Source organism: Marmota flaviventris, chromosome 12 (genome assembly GCF_047511675.1).
Source record: "Marmota flaviventris isolate mMarFla1 chromosome 12, mMarFla1.hap1, whole genome shotgun sequence".
Classification (NCBI taxonomy): domain Eukaryota; kingdom Metazoa; phylum Chordata; class Mammalia; order Rodentia; family Sciuridae; genus Marmota; species Marmota flaviventris.
The window spans coordinates 59,234,687-59,262,157 of record NC_092509.1 but is presented as its reverse complement, the minus strand read 5'-3'; the positions used below and the strand labels follow the sequence as shown (position 1 = coordinate 59,262,157).

General features: G+C 39.8%; 1 protein-coding gene and 1 pseudogene across 6 annotated transcripts in view; one reads left to right on the top strand and one right to left on the bottom strand.

Moving 5' to 3' along the window:
• Positions 1-4,914: 4,914 nt before the first annotated feature.
• On the top strand, positions 4,915-8,681 carry LOC139707833 (sphingolipid delta(4)-desaturase DES1-like; annotated as a pseudogene).
• Positions 8,682-12,455: 3,774 nt separating this feature from the next.
• Nvl (nuclear VCP like) overlaps positions 12,456-27,471 on the bottom strand; it is a 136,439-nt gene continuing 121,423 nt past the window's right edge. For 2 of the 6 annotated variants that reach the window (XM_071600027.1, XM_071600032.1), the window contains 3 exons: positions 24,127-26,465; positions 22,100-22,258; positions 12,456-16,689 (listed from right to left, as the gene is read on the bottom strand). In XM_071600027.1, the coding sequence (XP_071456128.1) occupies positions 26,421-26,465 (45 nt within the window). In that variant the 3' untranslated portion in view covers positions 12,456-16,689; positions 22,100-22,258; positions 24,127-26,420. Of the gene's footprint in view, positions 16,690-22,084; positions 22,333-24,126; positions 26,466-27,471 lie in introns of those variants that run through there. The other 4 variants (XM_071600028.1, XM_071600029.1, XM_071600031.1 and 1 more) reach the window with 4 other exon arrangements.

The window sequence follows — 27,471 nt, the reverse complement described above, 5'->3', positions numbered from 1 at the left end:
CTCATGTACAATTGCTCCTCAGTCTATACCCACAGGACTTAAAATCAGCATACTATAGTGATACAGCCTCATCAATATTTATAGCAGCTCAATTCACAATAGCTAAACTGTGGAACCAACCTAGATGAATGGATAAAGAAACTGTTGTGTATATACACAATGGAATATTACTCAGCATTAAAACAGAATAAAATTATGGCATTTGCAGGTAAATGGAGAATATCATGCTTAAGCAAAGTAAGCCAATTCCCAAAAACCGAAGGCCGAATGTTCTTTCTGATAAGAAGATACTGATCCATAATGGAGGGTGGGGGCAAGGGAAGAATGGAGGAACTTTGGATTTGACAAAGGGGAGGGGGAGGAGGGGGCATGTGGGTAGGAAAGATAGTGGAATGAGAAGGACATTATTACTCTAAGGTACATGTACAATTGCACAAATGGTGCGATTCTACATTGTGTACAACCAGAGAAATGAAAAGTTGTGCTCCATTTGTGTAGAATGAAACAAATGCATTCTGCTGTCATGTATAACTAATTTAAACAAAATAATAAAATTTTAAAAATAATAAAATAAAATAAAGGTATTGTGTCCATCTACAACTATTTTTTTTTTTAATCAGGAGCTTTTTAGCTGGGTGTGATGGCTCATGAGTATAGTGGCTGGAGGCTCTAAAGTCTGAGTCAGAAGGATCAAGAACAGCTTGGGCAACATAACAAAAAAAATCAGTAGCTTTTTTATATACCAACAATGAATTTGATAAGAAAGAAAATATGAAAGCAATTCTATTCATCTTGCTATAAAAAGTTAAATACTTAATAATAAAATTAACCAGGGAAATAAAAGACCTCAACAGTGAAAATTACAAAACACTGATATAAGAAATTTAAGAAGATACCAAAAAAAATGAAAAGACCAAAAAGGAAAAAAGCCTAAAATGAGACCCATCTTACTTGTTAGACTTGCTATTATAAAAATATATATATGCTATTTTTAAAAAAAATTCTGGCAAGGATATGGAAAAAAGGAAATCTTATACACTGCTGTCGAGATTGTAAATTAGTACAGGTATTATGGAGGATAGTATGGAGATGTCTTAAAGAACTAAAACTAGATCTAGCATAGGATCCAACTATCTCACTGAGTATATATCCAAAGGAAATGAAATCAGCATACCAAAGAGATACCTGTACACCACGATTATCATGATATTATTCACAATAGCTAAGATATGGAATTAATTTAGGTTCCCATCAACAGATGAATGAATAAAGAAAATGTGGAATATATGCACAATAGAATATTCTTCAGCCACAAGCAAGAAAGAATCTGTGCCATTTGTATAAAATGGATGGAATTGGAGAATTAGATTAAGTGAAATTGGTAGCTGTAGAAAGAGAAGTGTGGGGGTATGTGTAAGTATACACATGTGTGTATGTGTATGTTTTACTTATTTTTTCAATGAAATATCAAAACTACCACTCAGAACCATCAGTTTTATACTTAGAAATTTCATTTAATTTGTCTATACTTAATTAATTCTTAGGTTGTGAGAATGTTTAGGTATACCTTTCATGCTTTGTGTTTTTGTTTCCCCTCATTACATGTCTTAGTCCATGCATAGGTAATTACAAGTTTTTTTTTAAATAATCTACATGACACTATGCATTTCTTTTTATAGTTCTGTACTAGTTTCATACATTGATATCTCATGTACATTGTCTCTTTTTGCTCAAGGATAGAGGTGTCACCTAAAAGATACTCAAGAACATTTTGTAAATGAATAAACTAATTATACGCCTTCATTATACCACACAGTGCCTCACATATTATAAGACTCAATAAATATTTACTGACTGATAAATTGGCAAAAGGTGAGTCGTCTTCTCAAGAGATGCACACTTAATCTCTCAGGTATTATTACATCCTTGTATCATTTGAAAATACTGAGCTGTTTTGCAATGGCTATAAATGTCAGCAGTAAACTAGGATGGGAGGGGAAAAAGAACTCAAAGGGCATTTGTTTGATAATAGTAAGGGCTAGGGACTAGACCATTATTAGTGGGTAAAAGAAGAATAAATCATAAGAGAGCTGGGGATGTGACTCAGTGGTAAAGTGCTTGCCTGGCATGTAGATGTAAGACGCTGAGTTCAATTCCCCAGTAACCCGCCCCCCCAAAAAAAGAATGAATCACAATATTTCCCTTACTGCTATACTTTCACAGAGAAATAGAATGTTTTTAACAGCCTTATTGAAATATAAGTCACGTATAAAATTCACCTACTTAAAAGTTTACAATTTGCTGGGTTTTAGTATAGTCACAGAATTTTTAGAGTATCACCACCATCTAATTTTATTTATACTTTTTCCATCTTTTTGTTGATTCATTTTAGTTAAACATAACATTAGGCTTTATTGTGGTATAATTATAAAAGCATGGACTATAATTTGCTCTAATTTCAGTCCCCAGTATGTCCTTTTCCCCTCCCTTTATTCTCTTCTAGAAGGTAGGTTTTCTCTATTTTGCACAGGTTGTCCCTGAACTCCTGGGCTGAAGTGATCCCCCTGCTTCAGTCTTCAAAGCAAGTGGGAATTCTGGCATGCACCACAGCACCAGGCCAAAATGTGTTCTTAAACAATTGATTTGCATTTTAATTCTCTTCCATTGAATTTTAGAACATTTTGTTATCTTTAAAAAAAAAAAAAAAACTTCTGAACCCATTAGCAGTTCTCATATCCCTCTACTACCACTTGCCAGCCTTAGGGAACAACAAATCTACTTTCTCTCTATGGATTTGCCTGTTGTAGACATATAAACAAAATCATACAATATGTAGTCTAAGTTTCATTTGTGTTCTAGTATGTGTCAGGATGTCATCCATTTTGTGGTCAAATATTAATTCTTTTGTATGGCTGTACACATTTCACTTATTCTCAGACATTTGGGTTGTTTGCTCTCTGAGGCTACTATGAACATTCATGTGGAAGGTATTGAATGGATGTATGTTCTCATTTTTCTTGGGTAGGTATCTAGGAGTGGAATTACTGAGCAATTGGTAATTCTATGCTTAACATTTTAAAGAACTGCCAAATTATGTTCCAAAGCAGCTGTATTTCCAATTTTCAATTTTTGTTGTAGTGCTGGATCAAACCCAAGGCCTTGTGCTACAGAAGTGCTCTACTACTGACATTTAACCCCAATCCAGCTGCACCACTTTACATTCTTACGGGCAATTGGGAAGGTTCCAGTTTCTCCCCATCCTTGTTATTGCCTGTCTTCTTTTTATTCTAGCCATTCTAATGGGTGTGAAATTGAATCTGTGGTTTCAATTTCTGTTTTCCTAATGACTAATGATGTTAAATATCTTTCATGTGATTATGAACCATGTATATGGCTTTTATGGAGAAATGTCATTTGGATACTTTGCATGTTTTTAAGCTGGTTTATTAATTGTAAAATTTTAAGACTACTTTGTATATTCTGGACACAATTCCCTTGTGAGATAAATGATTATTCAAGCAAAATCTCTTATTCTGTGGATTGTATTTTCAGTTTTAGGATGTATGTGTTTATGTTTGTGTGTGGGGGGGGGGGCGGTACTGGGGACTGAATCCAAGGATACTCTACCACTTGGTTATATCCCCAGCCCTTTTTTATTTCAAATTGTGTGTGTGTGTGTGTGTGTGTGTGTGTGTGTGTGTAGTGTATACCAGGGATTGAACTCAGGGGCACTCAACCACTGAGCCACATCTTCAGCCTACTTTGTATTTTATTTAGAGACAGGGTCTCACCGAGTTGCTTAGTGCCTCTTTTTTGCTGAGGCTGGCTTTGAACTTGCGATCCTCCTGCCTCAGCCTCCAGAGCTGCTGGGATTGCAAGCATGCACCACCATGCCCGGCCTTATTTTAAATTTTGAGATAGGCCCTCTCTAAATTGCCCTGGCTGGACTCAAACTTGGAATCCCCCTGCCTCAGCCTCCTGAGTACTGGGATTACAGGTGTGTGCCACCCACTACACCCAGCTGGCCCCATTCTTTAAAATTCTTTACCGGGCATTTCATCCTTATTGATTTCTTTGGAATCTGTTGCTAGAAAACTGCATTATTTTGGAGATATTATATTACCTGATACCTGACTCTCTTCACTTTTTTGATGGTATCATTTATAACAGCAGAGATTTTGATACACTTTATCTACTTTTCTATTTCATCACTTGTGTTTTTGATATAATATATAAGAAACCATGAAAGCTATGAAGATGTACTTCAATGTTTTCTTTAGAGATTTATAGCTTTCTTCAGTTTAGGTCTATGATTCATTTTGAGTAATTGTTTCATATGATCTAAGGAAGGCATCCAACTTCATTCTCTTGCAATGTTCATAACCAGTTGTTCCAGCATCATTTGTTGAAAAGATTGTTCTTTCTCCATTTCATTATAATGGCTTCCTTGTACTACTGACTTTTATATACTGTTATTGCTTGTGAAATTTCACTACAGAATTGCTTGGGGTGATTTGTCTGAGAGAACTATAAAAATATAAGTTTCATAGTCTTAAAAATACCTGTAGAATATATATTGTGTTCTATCCTTTGTCACATGTGTTGATTTAATCATGTTTTACATAAGATAAATATGCTGGAGATATAACCAAAGGTAAGACGTGTTTTAATACATTAGAATGTAGCACTTCTATATTTGGGGGCTAATTTTTCTTGCATGAATATCAAGTTGTGATGTCATAGTATTTTACAAACCTTACTATCAGAATACAATCCTTCCCTGTAGTAGGTAAACATAGAGGGAATATTGTCATTTGGAGATGAAAAAGCCTAGTTAATGTGTTATTATAATTCATGAGTAACTAGGTACTTTTCTACATTCCTGATTTTTTTTTTCTTACAGCAAAGTATCCAGAGATAAAATCCTTGATGAAACCTGATTCCAACTTGATATGGATTATAATTATAATGGTTCTCACCCAGCTGGTTGCATTTTACTTAGTAAAAGACTTGGATTGGAAATGGGTCATATTTTGGGCCTACGTCTTTGGCAGTGACTCTGGCTATTCATGAGATTTCCCACAATTTTGCCTTTGGCCACCACAAGGCACTGTGGAATCGCTGGTTTGGAATGTTTATCAATCTTCCTGTTGGGGTTCCATATTCGATTTCCTTTAAGAGGTATCACATGGATCATCATCGATATCTTGGAGCTGACGGCATCGATGTGGATATTCCTACTGATTTTGAGGGCTGGTTCTTCTGTACCACTTTCAGAAAGTTTCTATGGGTTATTCTTCAGCCTCTCTTTTATGCTTTTCGACCTCTGCTCATCAACCCCGAACCAATTTCTCATCTGGAAATTATCAATACTGTGGCCCAGATCACTTTTGACATTATAGTTTACTACGTTTTTGGAATTAAATCTTTAGTCTACATGTTGGCAGCATCCCTGCTTGGTCTGGGTTTGTACCCAATTTCTGGACATTTCATAGCTTAACATTACATGTTCTTAAAGGGGCATGAAACTTACTTCTATTATGGGCCTCTGAATTCACTCACCTTCAATGTGGGTTACCACAATGAACATCATGACTTCCCCAATGTTCCTGGAAAAATCCTCCCACCGGTAAATAAAAGATTTGATGCATATTTTGATTTCTGATGGGTATGTAAGAAAATTAGTTTTGACTGACTCATTTTAAAGAATCTAGTGTATTTTGTCAGTTTAAACTACTGGTCTACAAAAAAGAAAAAAAGGGGAGTTGGGCTGGTATGTAGCTCATTGGCAAAGCACTTCCCTAGCATGTGTGAGACCCTAGGTTCAATCCGCAATACTGCAAAGATAAACAAATAAAAAGTAAAAACATAAATCCTGTGTCTGGGGCTGTGGCTGTGGCTCACTGGCAGAGAGCTTGCCTAGCATGTGTGAGGCACTGGATTCGATCCTCAGCACCACATATAAATAAATAAAATAAAGGTCCACTGACAACTAAAAAGGAAAAATATTAAAAAAATAATCCTGTGTCTGAGCTGGGCATAGTGGCACACACCTGTAATCCCAGCAGCTTGGGAGGCTGAGGCAGGAGGATTACAAGTTCAAAGCCAGCCTCAGCAATGGTGAGGTGCTAAGTAACTCAGTGAGACCCTGTCTCTAAATAAAATACAAAATAAGGCTGGAGATGTGGCTCAGTGGTTGAGTGCCCCTGAGTTCAATCCCTGGTACACCCCCTCCCCCGCAAAAAAAATCCTGGGTCTGCCAGCCTAATGTTTTTTTAACATTTTTTAGTTGGTCCCAATATCTTTGTTTTATTTATCTATATTTTTTATGTGGTGCTAAGGGTCGAACCCAGTGCCTCACGCATGCGAGGCAAGCGCCAACCACTGAGCTACAACCCTAGCCCCGCCAGCCTAATTTTACAAAGGCTTCACTCTCATGGATCCTTAAAATTCATGGTACAAAAATGTTGAAGGATATATAAAATCTATTATCTGGTAAAATAATTCAGAAAACCTCTTCAAAGTAGGCACAGTTCATGGAACCTTCATTGCTATTAATCCTATATGCTTTGCTAAGAGTTATATATTGGTTTATGATAAAGTACAGAAACCTGTCTGGCATGGTTGCACATGCCTATAATCCCAGCAGCTCAGGAGGCCGAGGCAAGAGAATCATGAGTTCAAAGCCAGCCTCAACAACTTAGCGAGGTCCTAAGCAACTCAGGGAGACCCTATATTAAATAAAATAATAAAAAGGGTTGGTGATGTGGCTCAGTGGTTGAGAGCCCCTGGGTTAAAACCACAGTACCAAAGGGGAAAAAAAGTACAGTTATTCTGCATAATTGATCTGCAAAATTAATCGATAGCAGTTTCCAATACTATAAATTTCCCCAGGCAGGGACTATCTCTTTACCTTGACAACAGACTTAGTATATTGTACTTTTATTGTAATGGTGTTTGTTGTGCTTTTTTGGAGAATGCTATTAGGGATACATGTTGAAATATTTAGGGGTGAAATATTAGAGGTAAGTTGTCACATAATGTCTGCAATTTACCTTCAAAAGATTTAGAAAGGAGGAAAAAGTGTGTGTGTTTTTATAAATGATATAGTATACATAGAGAGAAAGCATGTCACCAGGTTAATCATTAGTAAAATGGGTGAGGGCATATGAGTTCATTATACTATTCTTTAAACTTTTCAGTAGGTTTTATATTTTCAGAATAAAAATGGAAAAAAACAGCACCCTACTGTCTGAAATGATGATGGCAGCTCCCAGCTCCTGGGTATCATTTTGCTCTGAAGTGAGAATGTAGCCTTTGTTTGCCTCCTCTGTGACTGGAGAAGTGAATTTTTTTTATCATTTTTTCAGGGGATCATGGTTTAAAGAGAAGGCCAGTAACCCTTAAAACAAAACAATTTTTTTCCATTATAAACCACATACTCTTACTTGTAATTTCTGGAACATTCCCAAAAGCAAAAACTTAGTTCCATCCACATCACTTGGCTTAAGTTACATGGTACATCAATGAAGACTTCCCTACCTCTTCCATGGTCTCTTATTCCTTTGTTAGTTTATAACAAACAGTGGTAAAGTTGCTAATTCTGCCTTTCCAGATCTTTCTGTGCAGTGTTTCAAGGAACATCTTGTTTTGTTTCCTCAGTTACTGCCCTGTGTTTATTGCATAGTTAAATTATAGTAGTCACATTGTATATAGCTATTACATCATTAATAGATACACATAATAAAGTGGTTTCTTAACAGGTATACTGAATTATAACTGAGTATTATAACAATCTACCCATTAATAGTATATAATTCAGTGGTTTTTAGCATATGCAAACTTAAGCAAATATTACTTATCAATTGTGGAACATTTTTATCACTGTCTTTCATTTAATATTCTCATTTTTAAAGTTAATTTTTTTGCTTATTTTTACTGAGCATTGCTATTCACAAAACATTCTAAGTGTTTATCTTCCCATTTTCTCACAATTTTGTGAAGTACAGAAACAGGAATTTATTATCAATGTTTAAATTCTATACATGGCAGATAAATTCCTTAGGGTTTCTAACTCTTAGTATTAGTATTTATTGATTTTTCACTTCATGTCTTTGAAATACAAACTATCAAATTTTAATTTTCATTATGATCATAGTATTGCAGTATGATTTTAGTGTTCAGGAGTATCTCGACTAGTGTTTATTCAGGGTCTAAACTGTCACTGTCATTTTACATTTTTGGAAAAATGGTATCTTTCTGTTCTAGCATTTAAACTGATCACTTATGGCTTTGACATAAGTTCACTATGGATTATGATCAAAGTGTTCTTATATGTGTATGGACTGTAGATCATCCTTATTTATAAAAGAATTTTAGGAAGTTTGGAAGGAATAGGATCAAAGTTACCTCCCCTTGGAGGGGGGTTTGATATTTCATCCTTTTCTGTTTGTGTCAGACATTCACCAATAATCCTTGATAGGCCCCAGTGTAATACTTGCTATTATCTGGCTGTATTTTGTCCCTTCCAGGTGAGGAAAATAGCAGCTGAATACTACGACACCCCCCCCCCCCAGTACAATTCCTGAGTGAGAGTACTGTACGATTTTGTGATGGATGATACAATAAGTCTCCACTCAAGAATGAAGAAGCATCCAAAAGGGAAGGAGGTACTGGAGTAAATATCAACACAGCCCAAGGAATTCCTCTCTGAAGCTTTAAAATAGCTGACAGAGTGGAATTTTTTGCTGAAAACTGAAGATCAGTGATGCTTAGAAGCTATCATGACACAATTTCAAACTAGGATCTTCTATTGTTCAGAAACTAATCTGGGGCTGGGGATGTATCTCAGTGATGGAGCACTTGCCTGCAGCATGCCTGAGGCCCTGGGTTCAGACCCTGCCATCAAGAGACAAAAGCAGCAGCAGCAGCAGCAGCAGCAGCTACTCAGGCTTCAACAGGCAGCCTTACCCCTTCATGCTCAGCTTTACTCACTCACTGTATTGTCGTACCTGGAGGGTCTTCACCCATTTTTGTCATTTTGTAAACATATCATAAAGAGTATTTCTAGTATGTTATTTTCACTATAAAGTTTTACTTTATTAAAACAGCGAATGAATTATTAATCACAGTATATTAGTATTTGTTGCATTTTTGTATTTCAGTGTCTTTATAAAATGGTTACCTGGGTATTAGGGGAAACTTTCTTTAAAATTTCACTCCAGAGAAATTATACCTCAATTGATTCAAATGTATGAACTGCCAAGATCATTGTAATGTCATGTGTAGCTAATAAAAAAAAATTTCACTCCAAAAAGAAAAAAGCAATAATTTCAGAAAGGCCCAAGTTAATATAGTATAAAAGATTGAGATGGAAATGTCTTAAGCAATAAGATGAGCTACTTATTTTTTATTGATTTTTTAAAAATGACAGCAGAATGCATTACAATTACATTACAATGTATGCAGCACAATTTTCATATCTCTCTATATAAAGTATGTTGAAACTAATTCGTTTCTTCATACATGTACTTTGGATAATGATGTCTATCATATTCCACCATCCTTGCTAATCCCCTTCTCCCTCCCTTTCCCTCCCACCCCTCTGCTCTGTCTAGAATTCATCTATTCCTTTCTGCTCCCCCTCCCCACCCCACTATGAGTCAGCTTCCTTATATCAGAGAAAACATTTGGCATTTGTTTTTTTGGGGATTGGCTAACTTCACTTAGCTTTATCTTCTCCAATGCCATCCATTTACCTGAAAATGCCATGATTTTATTCTTTTTTATCGCTGAGTAAAATTCCATTGTGTATTATGCCACACTTTTTTAATCCATTCATCCACTGAAGGACCTGAACAGACACTTCTCAGAAAAGGATATACAATCAATCAACAAATATATGAAAAAGTGTTCATCATCTCTAGCAATTAGAGAAATGCAAACCAAAACTACTCTAAGATATCATCTCATTCCAGTCAGAATGGCAGCTATTATGAAGACAAACAATAATAAGTGTTGGCGAGGATGCAGGGGGTGGGGGGAAAGGTGCACTCATACATTGCTGGTGGGACTGCAAATTGGTGCAGCCAATATGGAAAGCAGTATGGAGATTCCTTGGAAATCTGGGAATGGAACCACCATTTGACCCAGCTATCCCACTCTTCGGTCTATCCCAAAGGACTTAAAAACAGCATACTACAGGGACACAGTCACATCAATGTTTAGAGCAGCACAATTCACAATACCTAAACTATGGAGCCAACCTAGATGAGCTACTTATTTTAAATTTTTCACTGTTGTACATGAAACCTAAGTTAGATTCTGCTGAATTCTGCACAGTCTAACTCATGAATAAAGTACTTACTGAACTTAATCATGGCTAGCATCCAACTTCCTTTCAGATGTACCGACACTCTTACACATTAGTAACGGCTTAACTGATAGAATTCCATGATCTTCATTCCAGAGGAAACTGATTGTAGGCTGATGGCAGGTATTTAGTTTAAGGAGCCAGTATCATGGGCTATTAGACCAGCAGTCCTGGTTTTCTCAGATGGGTCACTTGGGTAAATATAGTAAATATGGGAAACTATTGTTAAAATATATCAGCTAGGGCTGAGATTGTGGCTCATGATAGAGCACTTACCTAGCATGTGCAAGGCCCTGGGTTCAATCCTCAACACCACATAAAAGTAAATAAAATAAAGGTATTTTGTCCAACTACAACTAAAAAGTAAATATTAAGAAAAAAAATATATATATATCAGCTAATTGTGGTTTCCTGTAGTGGCAGACAACTCCCAGGCAGCTGAGTGTGAAGAGTAGAATCCTCCAGGGACTAGCAAACCTGCTTTACATGACCAGTTTCAGCCCAAGTGCTTTGCTTTCCTTTCCTGACTCCCTAGCCTAGGGAAATTCCTAGCAACACTGAGTCTTAAATAACCATTGATCTAAAGTATAGAAGATTAATAGAACCAACTTTGCAATTCAGATTTACTCTGTCACTAAAAAGGTATCTGTGAAACATATCCATGGATTTACTACTACATTTAAACAGATCGTATTCTCCCCTACCCCTCAATTCCCCTCAACTATAAAACTCTAGTCAATGGCAACAACTGCCGTATTTCTGTGTGCTGAAAACTCCCAAATCTCTCTGAATTCCACCACCTGCTAGGTACATAGTGTACGTTAGAATACCTGCTCATAATTTCTTTTCCCCTTACATTATCACTCTTGATGGGTGGAAGTTTCAGAGTTCCTCCCAGGTCTAACTAGTTTGGATCCCATGCCAACTCAAGTCTGCCAGTTGGGGCAGTGAGAAGGCTGGGCCCTGACACCTTTAAGGAACAAGGCTTGAGAAATCATGCAGTGGCTGTACACTAGTGCTCCCTTCTGTCTCAGCTTCATTCCCCATTTCTGGTTTGATTATCTTGTCTCAAGCCTCAAGGCCTTCCCTGGTCCATCTCCACCATACAGCAGGTGCCACTTTTTTGGACCCTGAGGACAATGTTTACATCCCTTTTGTCTTGTCTTCAACCCCACTTTCTGTAAATAGACATTGTTTGTTTTCCCCTGAGGTTGTAACTCCTCAAGGGCAGGAAGGATCTTCTGTTTCTCTATTTCGAAACCTCACAAGGTCAGTGCTGGATTTGGAGTAATTGCTTGATAAATGATTGAGACCACCAGAGAGAGTCCTTGAACTTGAGAAGCTCTATCTAAAACAGTCCAAACAGAGGGTATATGTATATATTAAAAACAACAGAGATTTCTGGAGAATCCTTACTTTTCACCTATACCAAGTGATTACCTGCATAATCTTATTGAAGTCTCAACAATTCTATGATGAATTAATATTTTCATTTTGTAGATGTGAAAAACCAAGGCTAAGAGAGATTAATAAGTAACTGGTCCAAGGTCACACTGAGTACATCAGATTCTGCAGAAACAGAATCTGAAAAATCACACTGAGACCCAGAATTAAAACTGTTGACCAGGCTCCCCATGGCTTGTCTGGTTAGCCCAGGGAATGGAAAAGAGAATCAAAACCTCATGTTCTGTTACTAAATAGGTGCTCACTCCCACTGCCTTGCTGACCACTGTAATCCCAGCAAGTATGAGATAGGAAGATCAAATTTTCGAGGCCAGCCTCAGTGACTTAGCTATGTTCTCAGCAACTTAATGAGACCCTGTCTCAAAATAAAAAAGGCTGAGGATGTAGCTCAGTGATAGAGAACCCCTGGGTTCAATTCTAAGCCCCAAACAAAAGAGAAAGACGATCAAACACATTCCCCACTATCAAACAGGTACTCAGTCCACTGACTTCCCATAGAAAAACATTTCTGTATAGATGTCTGTTTTTTTCCCCAATGCTTAACAATGTTGTAAGCAAAAATAACCAAAACAGTTTCGATACCATAATGAAAGCACAAATAACCAAGACAGGAGCAGACTTCATGGATCAGCAATGCCTTTTATTCATCAGCAGAGTCAGACATCAGAGGGGCTCACTTTCTGGGTAGAAAATGGCCCCTGGTTACAGAAGGGGTCTGGGTTTTCATGGGTTACACTGAGAGTTAATCTTAGCAGATTTAGTTACACTAAACAGTGTAACTTAATCATTAGAGACTGCAGACATGCAATTAGGCAGTCAGGAATAGTTGTGCAGATTAAAAATTTAACTCAGGAAAACAACTATAAAAGCTTGAAATTTATTGTCCCTGGGGTAAAAATTTAGAGCCCAGAGTTCATTTGTTTGCCTTCCCTTCAGGACTCAATGTTACTGGGAAAGAATAAAAGCCCAGAGCATGAAGCTCATTGCTTATCTTCTTCCTTTGGGATCCATTGTTACCCAGAGCTTCACTATTTGGTTTTCTCCTTCCAGGACTCATCAGCAATGGGAAAGGGTGAGAGTTCAGGGCCCAGTGTTCAATATTCACCTCCTTCCTTCAGGACTCATCGTCAATGGGAAGGGATGAATATTTGTGTTCACCACCCCCCCTCCTCCCAGGCCACAATGTCCTCCTTTCTCTCTGGGAGTTGTCTTTGGGGATGTTATTTTAATATCCTTCAAATATAAAATTCAACTATGAAATAGTCATGTTTGAATCCATAGTAAAAGCACATCCATCCATTCATTCATTTTGTATATTCCTCACCAAATATTGCACTAGAGAATGAGAACATAAAGGGGGTGCCAAACAAAGGAGCTGGGAAATGCATGTCCTGTTCAGAATTCAGCAATAAGGGACTTCACGAAAAAGGGAGAGATGACATGTGGCTATGATGGGGTGGAGGGTGCATATCTGGACCTAGTTCTCTGCCAGCCAGTACATATAGATTAACATTCTAACTCCTGTCAGACTAATAAGCTAACTCCACACTTTCCATTTAAAGAAACTGAAGCTCTATGGACAGGTGATTAGCCTGAGGACACAGGATGACAGCCAGGGCAAGAACCCATGTCCGGCAAACCTTACACTCCTCTTCTATGCTACCTGCCCTGCTGACTTGGAAGGACTTTCATTGTACAAGGAAATGTGCTGTTTCTTGTTAGGCAAATCTTCCTGGAGCTTCAATAATTTGTAATGAAGCAAGAACAGTCTGATGACCTAAGGCTGGGAAGAAACCCATAAGTGCTACGATCACCTTAGATCCTTTCTGTATTCAGTTCTGAGACTAAGGACCAGCCTGCAGAAGCCTGTAGAGGGAAGAGAGGGCACTGAACCACCTGGAGGTGAGGCCTGAGGCTGATTAGCTAAGAGCCCTGCAGTGGCTATAGTGTCAGCAGTGAGTGGGGAGCATTAGCAATGGAAAATTAGGACAGCTGGGGATTCCTGACTAGGGAAGAGGTGTAGGACTGGACAATATGTGGATATACAGGTCAGATCAGGGAGGTACTGTTTGCTTGGAAAGCTACTAATAACACAGGAACAAGAATTGGGAGTATCATCCAAAAAGGGACAGCTTTAATTCTGCCAAGTTTCAACTGTTTTGACAGATGGCTCAGGAAGCCAGTAACTGGACTCCACCAACGGGAGGTTTCAGGTGGCACTGAGTGGACACCTCACTGTAGTTTTGAAGGCAGTGGCTCTCACAAACGTGAATTGGCGACAAGACCCAATGCGAAGGCTAAGTACAATTAGGAGATCCTCGGGAACTGTGGCTGGGTGGGGCTGCTAGTATAAACAGCACCTTCTGGGAAGGAAGGTGGAACTCAAGGAAACACAAGGTGCCCTTATATCACAAGCAGACCACTGGTTAGTAGGCACACATCTCTATCCTTGCAGTTCCTGGGGGAAAGGACTGAATGGATGCTGTGTGAAAGATGGAGGAATCCAACTGCCAACAGTGAGATGATAAATCCTTGTGGAGCTGCAATCTCCAATCTAAGCAGGGCCTCTGTAATCCCCTCCCCTGTGAGCTTATTCTCAAAGGCTGCCCCAACAGACCTTTGGGGAGAGTTTCATAAGACCCAGAATGACCCTTCATTTGTCCAGGTAGTGGTGTGAGCCTCACATGAGCAGCCGAGAATTCTTTTGGCATAAGAGGGTGTCACCCTCTCCACCCCACCCCCTTTTCCCTTCCCATGCTGAACAGTAATCCCCCTCTTGGCCATAACCACACACTGAGAAACCTATTTCCCCTCCAGGCTGGGCATTCCATATGCCAGAAAGTGGGTTCCTTTCTATCTTCTTCAGAAGAAACACACTCATGTGATCTCTCCTATTTTTAAGCTCATGTCTGCTTCAGCACCAATAAGGAGAAGGCCCTGCCTACTCACACAGCCCTATTAGAGGCCTCCCTGTCCACACTCACTGAACTCTGAATCCCCACCTCTCAGGGCTGAGTTCTTCCCTCTGCACCCACCTCTGCTTCCCAGAGTGGAGTCCCTGGGGAATCTTCCTTACACTTCACTATCCAAGGATTCTCAACCCAAGGGGTCAGAGGCCTCAGGGAAGTACCCCAGATCATGAGGGGATTACTTTACAGAGACATGATCATACATCAGTCTGGCATCTCCTCACAATCCCTGCCACAAACACTTTGAGAACTCTTTTCGAGTGAAAAGAACAACTTCAGATTCTAATTCAATTCTAACACCCTTCAATTTTATAATAGCAATTCTTTATTTCCTGTTACCTTCTCAAAAGTACATATGTGAAAACAAGTCAGGTCATCAAAAATCAAGACCAAATGACAAACTCAACCCACATGAACATTGCCCCTCAGGCCTCATATCCCTGCTGCATGATGTTTTCTGTGTGCCCAGGTATGCTTTCCCTCAGAGCACCTGCTTCTGTTCTTCCTCAGCTCCAGCCCAGCCCTGGGACCATCAGGGGAGATTTTGACTGCTTAAAGCAGTCTGCAGCCCTTTGTTTCCATTAGGAGTTGGGGCTGGGCAGAGGAGAGGGTTATAGGAAAATCTCAGAAACCTCAGTCCTTTGGGAAGTGAGTTGGCTCTTAGCAAATCAGCTTGGAGTTACCTGACTATGTGTTTCTGGACACACTCAAGCCATAACCCCCTGGACACTTTGGAAAAGCTCCCTGAGTTGACCATAGGAGAACCATATGGATACATCCCTTTGATTCCTCTGTTGTCTCCTTTTTCACAGATTCAGACAGGTGTAATCATATATAGGAAAATGACCATCCTATTTCAATCCAATTTAGCACCATTATGTCCTTTTAATTTACATAATAGAAAATAAATTATCTTATCCCCTTTTAAAGAAAGAATCCAAGAATTTGTTACTTGCCAAAAGGTGACTAGTTTGATCTGACGCTGGAGGCAGAATCCTAACATGAAGTGAACCACCCTGTTCTAAGCCCAAGCCCTTGCCAATACTCTCTTATATCCCCCTTCAACTGCATCTACAAAGAACCTCTGTCTGTTCATGTATGCAGTGAGGAGTTGGGCAATACTGTATCCATGTGGGAATCCATAAGTTTCAGTCAGAAATGGTACAATTGGGAGAATATTCTGTAGTGAGGGCTGGGCCCCTTCACTCCTGTTTGTCTTCCCACAGTCCAGGAGATACAGTGAGCTATTCCCTGTAACCAGCTCAAGCTCATGGCTGCAATGGAGGAAAAACAGTGACATTGCTCCAGGCCTGTTTGGACTTGGCTGCCCTGAAGGTTACCTTGGCTCTGGGAAACTTTGCTGAGTAAATTCATACATAAACAAGGGTGTAGAGAGAACTTTAGCCTACCTCACAGAATTATATATTAAGGATCCAAACTATTTTAACTAAAGCACTAGGTACAGAAATGTGCAGCTTATCTTCAAAGAACTGGGAACTCAAGTACCTCACTTCTACCCTGTGCCAACCACTGTGTCAAGTCTACCTATGGTCTGTTTAACCCTCACACAGGTATTATCCTCATTATGCAGCAGAAGAAAATAATAGGAAAGAATAAGCAACCTGTCTAAAGCAAAACAGCTAAAATTCAAATTCAGGGTCAAAATTTTAACTCCGTTAATTTGCAGAAAGGATCCGACAATGAACATTTTCCTCAAATTCAGAGTATTCTTCCTAAAAACTCCAGCACATGTGAATTTTGTAGTCATAGTATCAGTTCCACCATTCCCAGGAATAAGGGCAGCAGGCCATCCATGGCTCTCAGCAAGGGTGAGAGTGTATCACGGGTTGTGCAGTCAACTCCCCAAGCTCTTTCCACACTCAACTGCAAGAAAATACAGAATCAGAAGTCAGATCAGGAGCTTGTGGCCTGGAGCTCACATTTAACTAAACATTTTCAGATCTAGCCTAGACACATGGGTTTTCCAAACTCCACAGGTCTGCAAAGCCAAGTTTCCATCATCCAATTGCCATGCTAGGAAAAGAGGCCAAACCAGGGAGGCCCAGGTTGTCAGCAAGAAAGAAAGGTGGACATCTGTACATTGTGAGATCCTAAATCAGATGACTCCTTATGACCAGGAGGATGACTAGCTGCTGTTTAACAAGCCTCAGCAGTCAAACCCAGTCACAGGGCACAGGAAGAGCTCTGGTCTGTGAGTGCAGTCGGAGGCAGAGCAGCCATGGAGATGAAAGACGGGATCTACATGGCCTGTGTGACTGGAGCAGGTAGGTTCTCTGAGTTTATCTGCCAGCCTACTCCCAGGCTGTGTCCTGGCTTGGAGATCACAGGAGAAAGACACAGTTCTTTCTCCCCTGGGTGGGCTTTAGTTGTGCTGGTTCTCATTGCCAGGGGATATTGGAGCTGTCATTTGGGACAGTCCAGCAGCAAGTGGTTAGGTCACAATGGTTCCAAACTATAGCAGTTAATGCTTGATGTCCAAACTTTGATCTGAATAATTTTGGAGGTTTTTTTTCTTTTTTTATAATATTGTGGTAGAATACACGAAACATAAATTATACCATTGCTACACTTTACTTATTTTCATTTTTTTTAAAGATATAGATGACAGTAGAGTGCATTTTGATACATTATTGATACATGGACTATAACTTGTTCTAATTAGAATCCCATTCTTGTGATTGTACATGATGTGGAGTTTCACTGGTCATGTATTCATATATAAACATATATATGTCCAATCATTCTATTGTCATTCCTATTCTCATTCCCCCTCCTTCCCTTTGACTAATTCAATTAACTTCTGTTCTTCCCTCCCCTTTCCCCCATTGTGTGTTAGCATCCACATATCGGAAAGAACATTTGGCATTCAGATTTTTGGGACTGGCTTATTTCACTTAGCATGATAGTCCCCAGTTCCATCCATTTACAGGCAAATGGCATAATTTCATTCTTCTTTATGGATGAGTAATATTCCATTTGTATATATACCACATTTTCTATACCCATTCATCTGTTGATAGGCATCTAGGTTGGTTTCATAGTTTACCTAATGTGAATTGAGCTATTATAAACATTGATGTGGAAGCAATATTGTAGTATGCTACTTTTAAGTCCCTTGGGTGGGGCTGGGGCTATAGCTCAGCGATAGAGTACTTACCTAGCACATGTAAGGCCCTGGGTTTGATCCTCAGCACCACATACAAATGAATAAATAGAATAAAGGTGTTTTTTTAAAAAGTCTCTTGGGTATATACCAAGGAGTGCAATAAATGGGTAAAATAGTGGTTCCATTCCAAGTTTTCTGAGGAATTTCCATATTGCTTTCCAGAGTGACTGTACCAATTTGCAGACCCAGCAGCAATATATGAGTGTGCCTTTTCTCTGACATCCTCTCCAACATTATTGTTACTTGTATTCTTTTTTAAATATGTATATTTCTTAGTTGTGGAAGAACCTTATTTTTAATTTCTTATTTGTATGTGATGCTGAGAATCAAACCCAGTGCCTCACACATGACAGGCAAGCGCTCTACCACTGAGCCACAACCACAGGCCTGTTACTTGTATTCTTGATAACTTCCATTCTGACTGGAGTGTGATGAAATCTCAGTGTAGTTTCCATTTGCATTTCTCTAATTGCTAGAGATATTGAAATTTTTTTCACATATTTCTTGACCATTTGTATCTATTCTGTGAAGTGTCTGTTCAGTTTCTTTTGCCTATATATTGATTGGGCTATTTGGATTTTTTTGGTATTAAATTTTTTGAGTTTTTTATATATCTTGGAGATTAATGCTCTATGTGAGGTGAAGGCAGCAAAGATTTTCTCCCATTCTGTAGACTTTCTCTTTACGTTCATGATTGTTTCCTTTGCTGTGAAGAAGCTTTTTAGTTTGATACCATCCTATTTATTGAGTCTTGATTTTACTTCTTGCACTTTAGGAGTCTTATTGAAAAAGTCAGTTCCTAAGTCAATATGATGAAGAGTAGGGCCTATATTTTCTTCTAGTAGGCACAGGGTCTCTGGTTTAATGCCTAGATCCTAGACCCACTTTGAGTTTTGTGCAGAGTGAGATATATGGGTTCAATTTCATTCATATGGATTTCCAGTTTTCCCAGCACCATTTGTTAAAGAGGGATCTTTTCTCCAATGTATTTTCACGGCACCTTTGTCTAGTATGATACCTGCGTTTATGTGTTTGTCTCGGTGTCTTCTATTTTGTTCCATTAGTCTTCATGTCTTTTTATACCAATAGCATGCCATTTCTGTTACAATAGCTCCGTAGTATAATTTAAGTGGATGCCTCCTGCTCCACTTTTCTCACTGAGGATTTCTTTAGCTATTCTGGGCCTCTTATTTTTCCAAATGAATTTCATGACTGCTTTTTTATTTCCATGAAGAATGACATCAGAATTCCACTAGAAATTGCATCATATCTGCATAGTGCTTTTGGCAGGATGGCCATTTGGCAATATTAATGCTGCCCACCCAAGAATGGGAGGTCTTTCCATTTTCTAAGATCTTCTTCAATTTCTTTCTTTAGTGTTCTGTAGCTTTTATTATAGAGGTCTTTCACCTCTTTAGTTAGATTGATTCCCAAGTATTTTATTTTTTGAGGCTACCATGAATGGGATAGTTTTCCTAATTTGTTTTTCAGTTGCTTCATCATTGGCATATGGGAACAAAACTGATTTACTGGTGTTAATTTTATATCCTGCTACTCTGCCACTGCTACAGTTTATAGTGTACAGCTCAGTAGTATTAAATGTATTCACACTATTGTACAACCAATCACTGAGTTTTTCATGCTGTAAATCTGAAACTTTGTACCCATTAAATACTTCTCCGTCCCCTCCCCCAGCACCTAGAAACCATTTCACTTTTTTTTTTTTTTTTACATTTACAGAAATGTATTTCCCATAAATTCGACTAGAGGATTTTTAATACGGTAAAACTCTCTAATTTTTCCTATTAATATACACAACAAACAGTCCATAGAAGGCCTATTTCACACACACACAGTAGCAAAGACAAATATTACTCATGGGTGGAGTCACAGCCTCCCCTGCCTTAGACGGGCTCACGTTCAACACCCTGATTCACTGTTTGCTGGAAGTTGGAGAGACCTGTGGGCTGGCTACAGGTGCTGCTGAGGGGGCTGGCAGGAGGCGCTCAGCTCACAGGGCCCTACTCTGCAGCTACACCCACCCTCCCCATGCCTCCCCTCAGTGGAGCTTCAGGCCATGAGCTTTGGCAATGGGAGCTGGGCTTCCATGATCAGCCAACATGACAGACATTAGAGCTGGATCCAGGCAATTCAACCTGCGCATTTACTGAAGCCCATGTGGACAGGATTTGGTCTTTTCACTGCTTGATCTGCACAGACACTTGTCCAGGACTGGAATGGCCACATGAAATGAGTTTCCAAAACTGAACCTTCTGGGTGGTGAGAAGGAAAGAGGAAGAGAGGCCTTTCCTGCCACAGGATGCACACATCCCACAGGATGGGAAGCCCCAAGGACCTGGCTCCTGCCTGCCTCTCCCATGTGCCTGCCCCTCCCCACACAGTGTTCTAGCAAGGAAGGCTTCTTTTTCTGTTGTGTACACACTCAAGACCACTGAGAGTCAGGAACTCCACAGCTCCCTCCCCACACTCAGCTCTCAACATCTATCTTTGAAAGACGGTTTGAACTTCAGCTTTACCAGAAAGTGTTCACTGAGACAACCACTGGGTACAGTGACTTCTTTGGAAGATATCCCAAGACAAGGGTTAGGGAGTGGGAAGAAGTCAGAAGAGGTGGGTCAGTAAAGGAGCAGGTAACCATGGGGCAACCAGTCATCTAGACACCAAGTCCTAGAACAAGACACCCTGTCGGCAAGGGGGGATACTGAGGGGAATGCACCTCACAACAGTCCCACCAATGGTTATGCAAGTGTCACCTTAGAGTACTTCATGGGGCTGCACATTTGCTTTGTGTATTATCGTGTATCAGCACTTTACAAGATTCTTAAAAAAGTCCTGAGGAGTGAGGAAGGCTAGGTGCACACTCACCAACTCCTGTCCATCTTTGTTGAGAGCCACTGTGGGGACACTTCTGGCAGGGAAAGTCCTTAGGCAACAAGACCCAGGAAGGCCTCTGCACAAGGGTCACTATCCTAGATGGACAGAAGGCCCTGTAGATCTGCTGTGCCACTCCCGGATGTCACACCCACCTCTCTTGTGCCTTTCTGAGAGTCCTAGGGGCCTAAACTTCAGGGTCCCTCACTGTCCCAGGGACGGAGGTGTCACTAACCTCCTGTTTGCCCACTGACAAAGTGACATGTAAGCAATGAAAGGAACCTGCCCAGAGCTAGAGAGACAGAGTAGGGCTAGTCCTACCACTGAAGCCCTTTCTTTAAGGAAACAGAGCACAATGATGAAAAGGTTAGAGGTTTAAGTCTTACACAATACCCCCTGTGTGGCCCAAGGCAGAAGTGGGTGACCCTTGAAAGGAGAGAGGACTTAAATGCATATATATATTTTATTTATCTATGTGGTGCTCAGTATTAAACTCAGGGCCTCTCACATTCGAGTCGAGCACTCTACCGCTGAGCCACAACCCCAGCCCCCAGACTTAAATGCGCTTAATGACAGGTTTTGGTTAGTACAGAAAGAAGTGCAAGGAGCCAGGGACAGGTTGCCAATTTAGGTTCCAGAGAACAGTCTGTTAGTCTCCTCAGGAGCAAGGGTTCACTTCATTTTTAAGTTACTAAAGTAACTCATCATATTCACAGAAAGGTAGCAAACAGGTGTACAAGTCATTGAGAATCCCACGGCTGCAAGACCACCACTCTGAATGCTTTTGTAACATTTGCCTTGAAGCTTTTCAGAGGTCAGATGCTTTGAGTGTTTTTTTTTAAAACAAAAAAAACACAGGGCTTCACTCTGCTGCCCAGTCTGGCCCTCTATATCTGGACTCAAGCCATCTTCCGGCCTCAGCCTGCCAGTTAGCTGTGCCCCACTGCACTCTGCTCAGCTGGGGTGACTTTTGTCTGTCATCAAAGTTGGCGGTGAAGGAGGTCTTTCTGGAACCCCTCTCTTGTCCCCCGCTCCCAGGTGCTCACTCTGATTGCAAAATCACCACCTCATGAGGAGAAAGGGCACCAAGGTGGAAAGCTCTGGACAGATGCCAACGGCTGGATCCCCTCCCAGCTGTGCCACTTTCCCTTAGCCTTCCCACCAGCTGCTTCATCAGAACCACATAAAAAATACTGGTACCTGGCCTGCCCCCACCTTGTGCAAGGGTGACGTGCAGCTCCCTGACCTTCCTTTCAAGCCTGTCACAGGCCAGCATGTTGGTCTATAACTGCAGCTCTGTCCTCCTCACTGTACTGGAGACATCTCCCTGGTGGGACCTTGCCACTCACTGCCCAGCATTCAAGTTCTTGGCTCCTGTGGGTCACAGTGAAGGGCAGATGAGGAATGGTGGCTGAATGATACTGCATATGTCAGTCACCTAGGTGATACTGTAAATGAAGGGAAAAAATCAGAAATTCTTAAGCTTCATTTGCTTTTAGTTATTTGCTTTGTTGTCAAGTTTAGAGGTCAGACAGTTATGCAACGTAGTCCCACTGCTTTACTACAGACAATATCTTTCATGGGTCAAGATGGTAACAGTTGTCCAACTTTTTATCAGGAACTTAGAAGTATCTCAAACTGACTGAAACCACCCACCTCTCACACAGGTGTCCAAAGGGTCACTTTTGAAGTTAGAAACTGAATATTCCACCCTGAAAGCACATAAACACACCATTTTCTGTGGATGTGTCCCAGGAAGATGCCCACACTTGATTACTCATATGCAGAACACTGATTACATCACTTTCCCCTATTGCCAATCACTTCTCTCCACAACTCAGACCACCCTGCTGCTTTATATCACAAATACCTGAAACTGTATCCTTGGGAGGTGTTTTGGAAACCTGGGACTACCATCTTCTAACATTTGACCACCTTGTGAATAAATATTCTATTCTTACTGTATCAGGGTAGAGCATACAACATACAAAAGGGATTCCATTCCTTAATAGTATAACAAATACCTAAGATATAGCAATTTGAAAAGAGGAAAGGTAGTTTTTTTTGCTTGTTTTGCCCTGTTGCTTTCAGTCTGTGGAGGCTCAGTACATCATAGGTTGAATTGACATACATCCATTCACTCCATGGCTGCTATGAAAGTAAAGAGGAAAGGGTAGGATCCCACAATCCCTTTTAAGGACCTCCCCTATATCTGACTTTTTCCAGGTAGGCCCACATCTTACAAGTTTTACCATTTCCTAATAGCCAAACATATGTACATGTGTGTATATATTACATACATATATATAGACTGTACATGCTGAGGCAATTTATGTGACTAACACAGAAGAAATTCTTAGTGTGCTGACTCATCAAACAGCCAGCTAATTGGACTTGATTACAGGGGAAGAAGGAAACATGCAAAGCATGGGGACAAAAGGTATCAGTTTTTAGTTTTTCTTTTGTACTTCTTACATTTACCAAATGTATTTCATATTGAAATTGAGGTGAGCACAAATGCTTGTCTGAACTGCACTTGGGGGTGGGGGCTGGAGTACTGAGGATTGAATCCAGGGGATACATTACCACTGAGCTACATCTTCAGACCTCTTTTTCTTTCTTTCTCTCTCTCTCTTTTTCTTTTAATTAAGACAGGGTATTGCTAAATTACTGAGGCTGGCCTCAAACTTGTGATCCTCTTGCCTCGGCCTCCAAGGTGTGTGCCATGCCTGACTAAACTGCACATATTCCTGAAGGCAAATTCATTTGCTCAGTGAGTCAACAGTGGCAGAAATCCAAGGCTTACAGGACTGATGACTGCTTTCTGCTAGTTGAGCTGAGCTAAAGCTGTCAGAGGCTCACATGAAACCATCTACACAATTAAATCACTTCTGCCTCAGCCAATTATTTCAGTAGAAATAATTATTTGTATTTATTCTTCCAAAAGCAATATTCAACTTTTAAAAATTGCTTTTATTGTGAGACATAAATACAAAAAAAGAGTACAAAATACAAATGTACAGCTTAGAGAAGTAAACCCCATTTGCCTACCACAGTTTCAGAAAAAGAACATTTCTTTAAATGTTATTGTATTTTTTATACCTTTATTTATCTTTATGTGGTGCTGAGGATCGAACCAGTGCCTCACACATGCTAGGTAAGCACTCTACCACTAGGCTACAACCTCAGCCTCAAGAACAATCATTTTTAAAGAAAAAAATCACATGCCTCTTCCTACTCACCACAAGTGACCACTATCCAGATGTTACTTTCTTGCATTTCTTCTTAATTATCTTCCTTATAAGCAAATCTTCAAAAACACTGTTGAGTTTTGAGAAGCTGAGCAGCAATCACAGACCTGGCTTGGTCAAGGAAGGGCAATTATGCTCCCACTAGGTACAAGCTCCCAGAAGACGAGCTGAGCACAGGTGCGGGCTTCAGCTCTTCTCATGTCTCTGGAGACCTTCTGGGAGTGCCAACAGCGAGGGTGTGATGAGGTATTGCTTATCCAGCAAAAATGTGGTCAAAGGGCAGTGGCCACTGTGGATTTTTTGCCTGGAAGGAATATCAATGTCCCCAGGTACTCTTGAGAAGCAGGGTATGTAGTGGACTTGGTACACCTGGGCATTTTGTCTTCAAATACCAAAGCAGTTGGATCCTCCGTGGTCATAATCTTAAATGAGTCTGTCTCCTGAGACAGCACAGCCTGGAATGGCGGTCCTCTGGGGAAAATACTGCTATCCTCTGTCAAGCTTCCTTATCATCTCATCTCTCTGGAGATGTCTTTCTTTTCCCTTCACTGACTTTCTCATTTTAGTGGAGGCACTTCCTCCCATAGTTTCCTGGGGATGGTGGAAGGAGGTAGATAGATGAGGCTACCTGTATGCCCTGGATGGAAGGCTTCAACTACTTCAGACCACTTTTCTAAGGGCCTGTTGACTCCACAGAACCCATCAAAATGAATGAATTCTCAGAAAAGAAGGAAGGGCCGAAAATTAGGTGAGTCAAGAGTTAACTTTAGGTTAGCACTTCCCTACTCTTGGGTAAGAGTAGAAAGATAGAAATGGAAAACCTGGGCTTTGCAGTGCAGATGCAAAAAAGGGGAATTTGGTGCAGCAAAAGTTTCCAGGCTAAGGATCTGGACATTAGGCCTGAGTTCCATGAAAATAGAAGGAAAAATTTAATAAGTCCTTCAGTCTCACTTGATTCCAGGTTCTTGCTTCTATTGTCAATTTTACAGATCATACAGCTAAACAACATACTCCCACTAACTTTAGGCATGCTATAGGTTAATACCTCTGATATATGGGTCTCAGTAATAATAGGTGCCTAAGTTCCTTTTCAGGAACTTCAAGGCTGCTTTTGTCTATTTTAAATAGACAAAATAACCAAATCCTCACTTAGGCCTGTGTGGGTATCTGGTAGGTTACTCTTAGAATTCAGAGGACCAGAACACCCCATTATCAGAGTACACTAATACTGTCCCCCACCCCTTTTGTTACTGGGGATTGAACCCAGAGGTGCTCTACTATTGAGCTACATCCACACCTTTTTTAATTTTGAAACAGAGTCTCATTAAGTTGCTTAAGGCCTTGCTAAGTTACTGAAGCTGGCCTCCTGGCAATCCTCCTACCTCACCTCCTGAGAGCCACAGCAGGAATCTTGAAAGGTAATGACAGCCTATGTTAGGGTGGTGCTGTGAGAACCAATGGGATGGATTTCAGGAACATTTCTAAATAATCAGTGTCTGAAGACAATAAGAGAAGCACTGAAGCTCTCCACTGGATGGATGTGGGAGGAGGATGTGGGAGAAGAGCCGCTGTGCAGATGAAAGTGGAGAGAAGCTCCTGAAAGTCCACTTACTTTTCCCATCCTGACATTTACCTTGGTCTTGAAAGACTGTCTGTAATATAACATGGGCATCCACTTCTAGGTCAGTGATGGAGCATGTGCTTAAAATGTATGAAGTCCAAATAAAGAAAATAGGTATGTGGGGGTGTGTGTGTATGCAAATGTCAAGGTAGAGGAATGCTTCCACATTATAAGACCAGAGAGACTCAACAACTCACTCAGATAGCTAGAGAAACTTGAGTAGGGCCTGAAGATTAGATGGCAGCAAACTGCTAATGCTAATATCCTGATTTTGATGGTTGGTTATGTAGAATATCCTAGTGGTTAGGAAGTCTACATGAATGTACTTGACGAGGAGGGGCATGGGCTGGACATGTACTTTCAGGGAATTCGGGGGAAAAAATGTGTAGCTTTTGGGTATACTGATTCAAAATAAAAATTTCATTTGAATAAAGTTTTATTTTGGCAGTTTTAAAAAAATTTCTTTGTCTTAAAGAGAAAATAGAGAATATTCCCACAAGATTGGAACAGATGAGAAGAATCTTCAGCTCTAGCTTCAGTTCATTAATTTGAAAAATGCTTACATGAGACCACATCTGGGTCAAACTGAAAGTGGGTACTTCAGAGCAGGTATTTTTCTCTGCTAGCTTGATGTCTGGACTCCTCTAAGCAACTGCTTAATATGTCACCGGCTGAGGGAGCGATGAAGAGCTTCATACATCATTTGATCCTGAGAGGAGGAGAGAAACAGAATATAGAGCTGACCACAAATGGTTATATGCTGAATGGTGTACCCCTCAAATTCACAGGTTCAAGCCCTAACACTCAGGACCTCAGAATGTATCTGTATTCAACATGACTCTCATCACTGTCTACTAAGCTTTGCCTTGAAAAATCAATCAAGAGGGGCCGGGGTTGTGGATGGGTGGTAGAGTGCTTGCCTAGTACTTGTAAGGCACTGGGTTTGATCCTCAGCACCATATAAAAACAAATTAAAAATAAAGCTAAAATAAACAAACAAAGAGATTCTTATGCCCATATCTAATTAGTAAAACAGGTATAATTCTAAAGTATCACAAATCCAGACGGAAACACAAGGCAAAAGTAGAAAATTCTTAAAGTGTAATTTACATTTCCAAGAAAGTACGAATGTTTTTCAATGTGGTTGAACCATTTTATGTTTATAAGTAACAATCTAGTTGCCTAACATCTTGGTACTGTTTGGTGCTGCCAATCTGTAAAATTTTATTTCACTCTGAAAGGTGTGTGATGGAATCTCTTAATCTCTTAAGCTGGGTGGTAATTCTACTCCTATATATTTATCTGAAAGAAACACTTGCTGCATGTTTTTGTTTGTATCCTGGCCCTTTAAAATCTATTTTAAAAGGCAACTGTGTTAAAGTTTTCATCTGGATAAGTATATAATATTTATAAGATTTAAAAATATATAAAAATATGAATGGAAAAAGACTCTCCTATACTTCCCTCCCCTACAACCAATGTAATTTATCTTTTCAGATTCTCCTTCTACATATATAAGCAAATGTTATAATTTATTATTTTACCCTTTTTTTGGTACAAAAAATACTACAGTACTTTCTAAATACAATTCCTAAATTTTTTATTTAATGATATATTTGGGAGATATTCTTTAGGTTTTAGAAAAGTTATATCATAATTCATAACACAAATACTTAAAGTTTTAATCTTTACTATATTTTCTTGAGGATAAATTA